At 42.8% G+C, this 13,227-nt stretch overlaps 1 protein-coding gene across 1 annotated transcript in view; it reads right to left on the reverse strand.

Annotated features, from left to right (window-relative positions):
* Positions 1–1,183: 1,183 nt before the first annotated feature.
* The window catches only part of NEK11 (NIMA related kinase 11), a gene marked incomplete at its 3' end in the record, with an annotated part of 277,731 nt that continues 265,687 nt past the window's right edge, over positions 1,184–13,227 (reverse strand). The window contains 5 exon segments of the mRNA XM_082393620.1: positions 1,184–1,404; positions 1,602–1,629; positions 1,633–1,662; positions 1,664–1,823; positions 1,825–1,881. Coding sequence (XP_082249746.1) covers positions 1,184–1,404; positions 1,602–1,629; positions 1,633–1,662; positions 1,664–1,823; positions 1,825–1,881 — 496 coding nt within the window.

A 13,227-nucleotide genomic window follows, 5' to 3' on the forward strand; every position in this document is an offset into this window, starting at 1 on the left:
ATTGGGACTGGGTATTGATAAAGATTCTCTCCTTGACCAATCCTGGAAGCCCGCTTTTTTTTTTTTTTTTTTTTTAAATATTTATTTATTTATTTATTTGGTTGCACTGGGTCTTAGCTGCAGCATGTAGGCTTCTTAGTTGCAACACGTAGGTTCCTTAGTTGTGGCAGGCGTGCTCCTTAGTTGTGGCATGCGAACTCTTAGTTGTGGCATGCATGTGGGATCTAGTTCCCTGACCAGGGATCGAACCCGGGCCCCCTGAATTGGGAGTGCAGAGTCTTACCCCCTGCACCACCAGAGAGGTCCCTGGGAGCCCTCTTTTGACTACTCCTCAACCTTGGGCCCTGTCTTCAACCTGGTAAGTCAGTTTAGGGAGAACCCCCCACCCCTGATGTCTGATCACCTGGTCTGCCTCCAGCAGGAACCCTGTTAGGTCAGTTTAGCAACAATCCCCCCTGCCTTGGATGTCTTCTCTTAGTAACCTTCTACCCTGGATGCCCACCAGTGCCCCCACTCCTCCTTGGCTGTAAATGCCGTGCTGCCTTTGCCGCATGAGGAGGTGAGTCTCTCCTGTCTCCCTACTGCAATAGTCTTGGCACCTGGTCCTGAATAAAGTCTTCCCTATGGGTGTAACAAGTGTCAGAGTAACTTTTCCTTTAACACATTTTCTTAAACGTGTGCATGTGTAAGAAGCTGCTCAAGCAGGTCTGATGTAGCTCCCTGGTCAGAAACCCACATGCACTATGGTTACGAGCGTGGGCACTGGAGTCAGACAGATCTGGGTGAAACCTAAGCTCAGCTTCTCGGGACTGCATGACCTGACTGGTTACCTAACCCGAGCATCGTCAGCTGCAGAGTGGGGAATTTCTCTCTCTCTCTCTGTTGAAAAGATCGAATGAAGTAAGGTCCTTACAGTAGTGAGCACAGCACTGGTCCATAATAGACAACAAACAAACCAAGTCTTAGCTGCTTTAAGTAATAATTACCTTTAGATGGATGTGCTACATTCAATAGGATACTTCTGGATAAGGACAGGGTAAAATAGGTGATTTATTTTGTAATCATGGAAAATATATCTATTACGAATAAAAGTCTTCAATACTCCATGGATGAGTCTGGGGAATAAATCACAGAAAGGAATCACTTTATCCTTACACATATGCTCTTCTTGCTTTTTAAGCATTCAAGGGCAAAAGCGGGTCAAAAGCAGGTCACCTGAGACAGGTACATCTGACCCATGGGCAGCAGCCCAGCGTGGCCGAGGCTGGGGTCCAACGCTCTTCAGGGGCAGGTGCCCACAGACCGTGGAGACCCAGAGCGGTTGGGCGCTGAGCCTGTCCTCCAAGTGGAAACAGTGAAGAGCAGGTGCTTCTCCCAGGCCAAGGTCAGGGTGGTCCAACCCCGCTGGAAACCCCAAGGGCACACAAGCGGGAATGCTTTTCAGGAAGCTAAACTTGACCGATCTCACAGTTTTGACCCAACAACACTGATTAGCCCAGGTTTACTACTCCCTAAAGGAGCCATTCCATTTGACAAGGGATTGAGAGTAGAGACAACAGCTCCAGCTCTGTACCCAGTTCCCAGTACAGAGTCCAGCATACGTGCTGACGGATGCTCACAGGCATTTGTCTACTTGAAGCTGCTTGTTTCTGACATTTGCTTTGTGATGGTTCTGGAGAAGAGTGGCCCCTTCTCCCCTTGTGATCAGCAACTGCTCCTCAAAGTAGAGCCACTGGTCAACCTCAGAACAGTCACTGGCTCGAGGCATGACTGTTTCCAGAGCCACCCGGACCTCTGCCTCGCTGGCTCTCTGCTGCCTTGTTCTCGAGGTAACTGTAGACCTCCTCAAACACCTCCGCCCCCAGCTTCTGCACAGCTGATCTGCCAAGCAAGTTAGGAAAGAGTAAGAAGTGTTACATATTGAGATCACTTTAGAGAAAATGTACTGTCAGCCCTCCGTGTCGCGGGTGGTTGAATCTGGGGGTGCGGAACCCGAGGACACAGACGGCCAACTGCGCTGCCAGTTTATTCGAGGGAATTGAGCATCCGTGGATTTTGTTATCTGTGAAGGCGGGGGTGAGGAGAGTTTCCTGAAACCAAACCTCCGTGGATACCGAGGAACAACTGCATTTTAAAAGCATTTATTTAACCTAAGTGTCCATCATCGGATGAATGGATAAAGAAGATGTGGCACATATATACAATGAAATATTACTCAGCCATAAAAAGAAACGAAATGGAGTTATTTGTAGTGAGGTGGATGGAGTTAGAGTCTGTCATACAGAGTGAAGTAAGTCAGAAAGAGAAAAACAAATACAGTATGCTAACACATATATATGGAATCTAAGGAAAAAAAAAAAAGGTCATGAAGAACCTAGTGGCAAGACGGGAATAAAGACACAGACCTACTAGAGAATGGACTTGAGGATATGGGGAGGGGGAAGGGTAAGCTGTGACAAAGTGAGAGAGTGGCATGGACATATATACACTACCAAACATAAAATAGATAGCTAGTGGGAAGCAACCGCATAGCACAGGGAAATCAGCTCTGTGCTTTGTGACCACCTAGAGGGGTGGGATAGGGAGGGTGGGAGGGAGGGAGATGCAAGAGGGAAGAGATATGGGAACACATGTATATAACTGATTCACTTTGTTATAAAGCAGAAACTAACACACTATTGTAAAGCAATTATACTCCAATAAAGATGTTAAAAAATAAAAATAAAAATAATTAAAAAAAAATAAAAGCATTTATTACACAAATAACATTGTAACCCTGGGATTTAGAGAAAAACAAGACCTTGAACATTCAACAATATTCAACAAATACTTCTTGAATGTTTATTACATGACAATTATCCTTCTAGGAACTATGAATACAGCATTCAACAAGTGAGGCAAATTCCGGCCTTCATGGAGCTTACCTTCTAGGGCAATGGTCCCCAACCTTTTTGGCACCAGGGACCGGTTTCTTGGAAGACAATTTTTCCACGGATGGGGGTGGATGGGGATGGTCCAGGCAGTAATGCGAGCGATGGGGAGCGGCAGGTGAAGCTTCGCTTGCTCGCCTGCCTGCCGCTCACCTCCTGCTGTGCGGCCCTGTTCCTAGCAGGCTGCGGCCCGGGGTTGGGGACCCCTGTTCTAGGGTAAAGAATAAACAGGTAACTAATAAGATGCATACATAATAAAATAGGTGGTGCTAAGTGCAATGAAGAATAAAGCAGGGAGAGAGATGGAGAAGGTGGGTGGACAGGGCAGCCCTCTCTGAGGAGGGGTCGTTGAGAGAGACCCACAGGAAGTGAGCCAGTATTGGGGGGAAGAGGTGAGGGGACCTTGAGGCTAAAACGTGCAGGAGAAATATCCGGAAGGCGAGTGTGTCTGGAGTCAGGCAAACGAAGGGAAGAGGATGGTTGGGATATGAAATCAGAAATAATGATAATGAGAACAATCAAATGATAATGAGGAGAGAGAGGCAGAGGAGGGGAGAAGAATAGTCCTATTACCCACCCGCTAGGCACTTTTCTACCCACTTACACTTTACAACAGCTCTGTAAGGGAGGCATTTTTAAAAATCCCTATTTTACAGATGAAGAGACTGAGGCTTAAAGGCTGTGGTAATTTGGCCAAGTTCCCACAGCGGCCAGCGCTCACTTCCATACTTGCCCCAGTCCTGGTCCATGTGGAGCCACAATCTGTGTTTTAATCATATTGCCACACCTGGAATGTTTATTTTGCCTCTGTTTCCCCTCATCTCTAGCCAGGGTCGCAAACTAAAGGCTTATGGGCTAAGCTTGGCATGGGACGTGTTTTTTTCCATCAGCACCATGTTCTATTTTCTCCTGTTTTATTCGTATTTTTTACACTTGAATGTGAAAATCTTCAGGCTGCGCCTGCCCTCCTCACTCTCTATTTTCTGCCTCTTCTTCACTTACCTCCCTCACTCCTGACCATTTTATCCTAGGCTGCGTCCACCTGCCTGACTCAAGGGCACTCGAGTGTCGAGAATTTTGTTTTACAGTTCACGGTTGTTAAAGGCTCCATACTGCTCCACCGCATCTGTGTGCCGACACTTTCCTTATCACTCCTCCACCATACATTTAGTTTTTTTTCACAATAACACTGTATGGACACCCTTAGGAACACAGCTTTTTCATTTAGGGGAATCTTTCCTGGCATCAAACTTCTAGAAGTGGGGCTAATTACATAAGTGTGTCCACCCTGTGAAAACTCATATATACACTTATGATTCATGCCCTTTTCTGTATATGTATTGAGTTCGATTAAAAAATAAAATATTTTGTGAGAACAGATTAGGTTGATGTGTATACAGTCATCCCTCAGTATTGGCAGGGGATTGGCTCCAGGACTCCCTGCAAATAACAAAACCCGTGGATGCTAAAGTCCCTTATATAGAATGGCATAGTATTTGCATATAACCTACCCACACATCATCTCTAGATTACTTACAATACCTAATACAATGTAAATGCTATGTAAATAGTTGTAAATACAATGTAAATGCTATGTAAATTGTTGCTGGTTTGAAGCAAATTCAAGTTTTGCTTTTTGGAACTTTCTGGAATTTTTTTTTTCAAATATTTTTGATCCCCAGTTGAAGTCACAGATGCAGAACCCATGGATACTAAGGGCCAAGTATAAATATTTTTATAACTTTAACTGTGAATAAATGTTTCTTTATTCTTCATTTCAATGGATTTGGTGCAAAGAAAAATCAGAGGTTGTTTTTTGTTTTCCAAAATGTTTAAAGCATTACTGCTAGACAGTAATGATGGTAATGTTGACAATAACATTGAAGGCATTAATCACAGATGCTTTCATTCAATTTTTATGCTTTTGTTGTACAGTAATATTCAACCTTGTAATCCCTAGAACACAAGGATCTGGGTTAGGTATTGTGGCAGATAAAAAGAAGAAGTAATTGATCCTGCTCTAGTTTAGAGGCTTGTAATTATAATGCAAGATATATGTATCTTAAATTTTAACTAACATTTTTATAGTACTTCAGAACTTGCAAAATGCTTTTACATTTATTATCGCAAATGACCCTTGTGAACTAGGCAATACATTGAACATTTATCTCCGTTTTACAGATGAGAATAAGTAGGCTGACTTTCACAAACCAACACAACCACTAGGTTGATGGAACTTGAACTCAAACACAGGTCTTGGAACTTCAAGTGCTGGAGAGATAAGCAGCCCTAGGGTCCCACATCCTCCAGCTTGTGTAGGTTTCCCAACTCTGCCAAGAGATTATCAGAACCAATCCCAGGATGCCTCACATACCTTGTCACCTCAGCCACTCGCAGAAATCCAAGCTTTCCTTGCTGACATGGTCAAATCCTACCACTTCCCTGCCTCACAGACTCATATAATATTAGGGTTTGATCTCTTCTCCACTCTCATTTATCAAGTTGTGTATAATCTGTCTCCTGCTTTCTTCCACCAACCTGCTCTGTGTTGTCCACAGTCTGTCTTAGCCGCTAAGCTCCAATCACACCTACCTCCTTTCTGTTCTTTAAATAAAACCCAAGCCTTATTCCCACCTCCAGGCCTTTGCACTAGCTGTACCCTCTTCCCTGAAATGCTTTTACCTTTGATGTTCACATCACTGCCTCCTTCTTGCCATTCAGATCTCAGCTTACATACCTCTTTCTTGGAGAAACCATCCTTGACCACTGAGTCTAATGGATCCATCCAGTGATTCCACAGGATCACATCACCTGAACCATTTGCACAGCACCTATCACTCTGGTAGTTTTCTTCTATCTTTTTGCGTATATTTCTTTATTGTTACTCCCCTAACTACCCTACTCCCCTAATTAGCATACAGATTCCATAAAGGAGGGACTCAGTACCTAGAACAGGACCAGGCATGCAGTAGGTGTTCAGGAAATACTTGGGGAATGAAGGAACCACCCAGACAGCCACTAATTATCATCAAATAGTGTCTCATGAAAGTTTACTGTTGGGAAAATCAGGGAACACCCAGTGGAGGAGAAGGGGGCGCTGTAACAACTGGAGGACTGTGGGTGGGAGCCAACCGTGGGAGCAGCAGGAGACCAGTGAAGCGGCCTGGCAGGTACGGAGGATGCGCGAAGAAGAGAGTGAGAACCACATGAACACAACATTAAAGAAACCTTAGAATGTAATTATTAATATTAACCATTGATGATAAAGAAGCCCCAAAATGTTCCCTGACAACATAAAAAATAACTAACAGTTCTTGAGATTTCTCTGTGTGCCAGGTTCCATTCTGAGCATCGTCTCAGATCATCCTTTTAAATCCTCATAACAACAGTATGGATAGACGTTATCGTTATTCCCATTTTACAGATGAGATAGAGGAGGGTATTAAATAACTTGCCCACTGCCACCTAGCTTTGAAGTGGTGGAGTTGGAATGTGAGTCCTAGTAGTTTCACTCCAGAACTCATTCTTTTTTTTTTTTTTTAATTAATTACTTATTTATTTTTGTCTGTGTTGGGTCTTTGTTTCTGTGCGAGGGCTTTCTCTAGTTGCGGCAAGTGGGGGCCATTCTTCACCGCGGTGTGCAGGCCTCTCACTATTGCGGCCTCTCTTGTTGCGGGGCACAGGCTCCAGATGCACAGGCTCAGTAGTTGTGGCTCACAGGCCTAGTTGCTCCGCGGCATGTGGGATCTTCCCAGACCAGGGCTCGAACCCGTGTCCCCTGCATTGGCAGGCAGACTCTCAACCACTGCGCCACCAGGGAAGCCCCTCAGAACTCATTCTTTTCATCACTATGATATGGACTTTGGATTCAGAGAGACCAGAGTTGGATCCTGGCTCTCCCTTTCACTGGCTGTGTGATCTTGAGCCAGTTACTTAACCTCTCTGAGCCTTGGGTTTTTCATATCTAAGTGGAGGTTACACACACACACATTTTAGCAGAGTACCTGTCACCTACCAGGAACCCGATAGCCATTGTTTTTACTATCATGTACATTATTGTTGCTTTCCCAATGGTGAATTGCACAGTAATCCTATTTCAATTTAACTGGAAGCTTCAAGTAATTTTGTAGTTCTACTGCCAGTTAAGACACTATTTTAGGGGACTTCCCTGGTGGCGCAGTGGTTAAGGCTCCGCACTCCCAATGCAGGGGGTGGGGGTTCGGTCCCTGGTCAGGGAACTAGATCCCACATGCATGCTGCAACTAAGGAGCCTATGTGCCGCAACTAAGGAGCCCGTGTGCCACAACTAAGGAGCCCGCCTGCCACAACTAAGGAGCTCACCTGCTGCAACTAAGACCTGGCGCAACCAAATAAATTAAAACAAAAAAAGATACTATCTTAAGTATTTTTATCGTTTCTAACTGAATTTGAAAAAAAAATGACATAAGAAGTCTGGTGGCACAGTGGGAGTTTAAAAAAGAAGTAATTTTGTAGAAGTAATCATGAAAACCGAGTTTAGCAGAAAGCATTAAGAAACACAGATTATTCTTCAGACACAGTTTAAGGAAACTTGAAAATGATTTTACAGAATATAAAAAATTCCTGCACATCACATATGTATGAGGCACTGCAGGAATAGAATGGCACCATGAGCTTTCCTTTTAACATGGCTATCTTAATGATCACTGGTGCTAACAAGTACCAGGAAACTTTATGAAAGATGGATTTTGTACCCCTTCTCTCCATGTCTAGTATTTCAAATGGCTGTCTCTGAATCTGGTGGGCAGAGACAGGACAGATCTCTGCACAGAGACAGACGACTGCATTTTCCAAGCTTGGGCGACATGTGGCACCCCCATATGGGACGTGTGACTTTCAGGCCCTTTGTGAAAATGGTGTTGGCTTCTGCTCTGTGGCCTGGGCACAGATTCTTGTTTGTTGGGTACCCTGCTATAGCTAATCATTCCTGGAAGGGTTATTTTATTTGTGATCTAAACATCCTCTAGTAAATGTAGATGAATAAAATGTCTAAAAAACAAAATCCATCTAGGTATAATTTATGAGACACATGTTAATATATAGGGCATTGAAAGGTTGAGAGTAAACAAATCTAAAAAAAAAAGATATGCCAGGCAAATAATAACCAAAAGAAATCTGAGGTAGCTATATTAATATGAGACAAAATAGTTTCTAAGGGGAAAAAAAGCATTATTAGAATAAAGAATGCCACTAGACAATGAAAACCGTTCAACTCACCAGGAAGAAATAAAAATTCCAAACTCACATGCATCTAATAAAGTAAAATCAAAACACATCAAGCACTACAGGGAGAAACTGTCAGTTACATCCTCATAACGTAGGATTTCAATACACCTTACTCAGTTATTGATGGAAAGCATTTGAAAAATTAGTAATAGAAAATCTGGATATACTTAATAAGCTAAATTTAATAAATATATATAGGACCCTCTCCCTCTTGAGGATTAGAGAACCTACACTCTTTACAGACTCTCATGTAACATTTACAAAAACTGACCATATACTAGACAACAATTCAAGTCTCCACACATTTCAAATAATTGATTTTATACAAGATCTAGTTATCTGACCACAATTGTTAGAAACCTGTAACAAAAATATGGAGTAAACAGTTCTGTGTTTGTAAATTTATTTATTCTAAATAAATTGTGGGTCAATCAAGAAATTAAGCATACCATTAAACAAACTCATTTTAAGCCAAAAGAAAAGTGACAGGTGTGCTAGCATTGTAAGATTGCAGCATAAATTTACTTTGACACTGGGAAAATAGGCTGTAATATTTCTGCAATGATGTGTTCCAGTATTTTAGGAATCATAAAATAGAAAATTCTATTTAAGGGGACTCTCTTGCTGTAATCTAAGGTTTGGAGAGAGGGGAGTGTTCCTTGTGCTGTTTAAGGGGAAAAAGGGGGTTCTAGGTTTGTTTTTATAAAGAGAGGGGGGCAGGAACTATCCCTTTAGTTATGTGGATATCTCAAATAAAAAGAACTTACATTTTCAAATGAATAAAAGTATATTTTAATCCTTTTTCATCTATTTTGTCCTATGCTTCATATCCTTGATCAATTTTATCCTCTTGCTCAAAGTATTTTAAGTGTTTAAGATATCCTAAATATCATCTTAACCCAGATGGTTCATTTACAGGCTGGTGCTCTTTGGGCTGGATCACCACCCTGCCCAGGCCAGTGGCAGACACAGGGGAGCTGAAGGAAGCCTCCCACGGTTCTAAAGAAGCTCCAGCTGCCTGGAGAAACCCCCAGTATATATATTTGGCTGATTCTCCAGCTGAAAATCTCCATTAAACCGCAAGGGAGCACTTCCGCCCTCCCCTGCCTAGCTCCTCTAAACTTAATCTCTCATCCTCCAAACTCCTTTACTGACCTCTTCTCATGTTTACTTGTTCTTTGTAAGCAATATATTTATCATATCTATTTATTTTCCCGTCAGCTATTGATTGCTCTGTGTGCCCTCTATCTCTCTCTCAGAGGCTCTAAAGAAGAGGTCTGTGTCTGTGTAGTTCTATAAGAACAGCAAACGAAAATGTCCTCACATTTTAAATATTCTTTTAGTTTGGAAGCCATCTCACACTTAGAGAAGAGTTACAGGTATAGTTCAAAGAACCCTTTTTTGACTTGAGCCTTTTGAGAATAAGTTGCTGACCTGATGCCCCTTTCTCCCATACTTTGTGTGTATTCTTTACAAATAAAGATACTCTCTTACATAATCACAGACCAGCCATCAAAATCACGAAATTACCACTGATATATTACTGTCATCTAATTCTCTAATCCATTCAGGTTTCCCCAGTTGTGCAGTAATAAATAAAAGGATCCGGGTCAAAATAATTATGTTGCATTTATTTGTCATGTCTCTTTAATCTCCTTTAATGACCTTGACACTTTCAAACATTTGAAGCAAGTTGTTCTGTAGACTGTCCGTCAATTTGCATTATCCTTGCCCATGGGACTTACCAAGTCTAGCTATCCTTCCTTTTACATATTGGCCTGAAAGACAGGAGTAGAGCCTTCTATTACCTCAGGGCATTCTTTGAGAGCTCCACCTGCACCCCTTCAAGAAGGTTCTCTCTTCTCTAGAGTCCAAAAAATGCCTGGGTGGTAATAGTATCTTGGTGCCTAGTTCATGATTCCTCCCTACAGCTTTGTTCCCAGTGTCCTGTAAGAAATAAGGGATCTCCTAAGGGAAAGGAAGCAGCTTGTGAAGTAAGTTTCCAGACATTCAGGAAAGAATGCCCTGAACATTCTACCCACTTGATATCTCCACTTGAATGTCTGGTAGGCATCTTACAGTTATCACGCCCAGATGAATTGCTGATCTTCCCTCCAAATCATCCTAGTGCTGCAGCCTTGCCCACGTCTGTTCATGTCAGTTCCTGCCTTCCAATTTCTCAGACCACAAACCTTTAGGTCATCCTTGATTTGTCTCTTTCTGTCACACTCCAATGGTCCACTGTCTGTCATAATCAGACCAGTTATTAAATCCTATTGGCTCTCACCATTTCCATCACTACCACCCTGGTCCAACCTACCATGCTCTCTCACCTGACTGCTTCAGTAGTCTCTCAATTGGTCTCCTGATTCTACCCTCACTCCCCTACAGTCTGTTGTCAACTCAGCAGCCAGAGTGACCCAGATCCCTTCCTCCTCTGCTCAAAACCCTCTTTTGGGCTCCCCATCTCACCCAGAGTAAAGTCAAGATCCTTCTGGTGGTTTAGAATATCCTGAACGATCTTCCCGCCATACCTCTGCAAACACATCTCCTCCCTCCCTCCCCTCACTCACTCCATTCCAGCTACACTGACCCCCTTGACCTTCCATGAATACACTGGGCTCATCCCATGCCAGGGTCTTTGCACTTGCTGGTCCCTCTGACCAGAATGCTCTTTCTCCAGATATCCATATCTCTTTTCTTCATCCTCTCCAAGTCTTTGCCCTGGTGTCATCTTTTCAGAGACCTACCCTGACCACCTTCTTTAAAACTGTAAACTTTACCCCCATTCTGCACTGCCACTCCACCCTCCCTGCTTTGTATTTTCTTCTTAACATTGTTACTTTCTACTGTACTCTGCTTTCCCTTTAGGATTTGTCAATCACCCCATTTGAAAATAAGGTCCATAGGGCAGGGATTATTTTCACCTTTTTTGTTCACTGATCCCACTGCTTGGAATAGTGCCTGGCACAGAACAAGTACACAGTAAATGCTTGTCAGATGAATGAATATATACCTTGAAAGCCAAGTAAGGAAGGAATAAGGTGATGTCATACAATTTTATTTTAAAATATTTACATCTGATGTGAGGGTCAAAGTGGTGAAGTAGGAAGACTCTGAGCTCACCTCCTCGCATGGACATACCAAAGTTACAACTACTTACAGAGCAACTACCATTGAGAACAACCTGAAGATTAGCAGGAAAAATTTTCCACAATTAAAGATATAAAGAAGAAACCACAATGAGCTGGTAGGAGCGGCAAAAATGGGTCCAGCCATATCCCCTGGTCGGTGACCCACAAATGAGAGGGAAATCACAAGTGCAGAGGTTCTCCCCAAGGAGCAAGGGGTCCAAGCGCAACAGCCTCAGCCTGGGAATCTTGCATGGGGAAGATGAGGCCCCAGAAAGTCAGGCTTTGAACACCAGCTGGGCTTACATTTGGCAGAGCTGGAGGGCTATAGGAAACAAAGACTCTGCTCTTAAAGGGCACGTGTAAAGTCTCACAGGCTCGAGTCCCAGCAGAGAGGCAGGATGTTCAAAGGAGCCTGGCTCAGACCCACTTGCTGATCTTAGAGAGCCTCCTGCAGAGGCAGGAGGCCGTGGGACTCCCCCCGGGGACTGAGACACTGGAAGCAGACATTTTTGGGATCTCATTTACCGCACTGGCGCTGGCACTCGCAAGTACCATTTGGGAATCCCCTCTCTAGGCAATTAGACCTTCCTTGCCCACTGGCAGCCACAAGCCACTGGGCTGCACAGCCAGCAGGGGGTCAGCCTGCTTATGAGCACGACCACAGTGGTCGGCCTCACCACATCAGAAGTGCACACGCGGCTGACGCAAGGAGCACCCCTAGAGCACATAGGTCCGAAGGGAGTGTGCTACTGGGCCTCACAGGATGTCTCCTGTAAGGACGTCTCCACTTATCCAAGATCAGAAGACATAATGGACCTGCCTGATACGTAGAAATAAACACAGAGAAGTAGGGGAAATGAGGAGACAGAGGAATATGTACCATATATATATATATAATATATATATATACACACACACACATACACACACAATGGAATAGCCACTGAAAAGAATGAAATCTTGCCATTTTCGATAACTTGGATAAATCTAGAGGGTATTATGCTACGTGAAACAAGACAGAGAAAGACAAATATCATATGATTTCACTTACGTGTGGAATCTAAAAACAAAACAAATGAACAAACAAAAAGAAAACAGACTCATAGATACAGAGAACAAACAGGTGGTTCCCAGAGGGGTGGGGTGGGGTGAAATAGGTGAGGGGAATTAAGAGGTACAAACTTCCAGTTATAAAATTAAAAAGTCTCAGGGAGGTGTTGTACAGCACAGGGAATATCATCAATGGTGCTCTAATAGCTTTGTTTGGGGACAGATGGTTACTATACTTATCGGGGCCATCATTTTGTAATGTATTTAAATGTCGAATCACTATGTTGTACACTTGAGACTAACATAATATTGTACATCAACTACATTAAAATAAAAGATAAAAATACAAATATATGCATCCTTAGTATTTGTTCTAAGAATTAGCACATAGTGAAATTATAACCTAATTTTGCAAAGTGTAAGATCACTTCTGTGATTTTTACTTGTTTTCCAAATTGTTTTTTAAGATAAAACTCTGATCAAGTGTACTTTTCAGTATTTCTTATGTTATTTTCATCCTATTTCAAGTGGATTGGCTTTATGGGGCCTACGTGATCATCTGTGGATAAAAATGACCTCATATTTCTCTGAGTGGAAAGGAACAAGCTTTGTTTTTTGGTTTTTTTTAATTTTTTAAAATTAATTAATTAATTTTTAACATCTTTATTGGAGTATAATTGCTTTACAATGGTGTGTTAGTTTCTGCTGTATAACAAAGTGAATCAGCTACACATATATCCCCATATCCCCTCCCTCTTGCGTCTCCCTCCCACCCTCCCTATCCCACCCCTCTAGGTGGGCACAAAACACAACAGAGCTGATCTCCCTGTGCTGTGCGGCTGCTTCCC

The sequence above is a fragment of the Balaenoptera borealis genome (genome assembly GCF_965194805.1).
Source record: "Balaenoptera borealis genome assembly, chromosome: 5".
NCBI classification, from domain to species: Eukaryota; Metazoa; Chordata; class Mammalia; order Artiodactyla; family Balaenopteridae; genus Balaenoptera; species Balaenoptera borealis.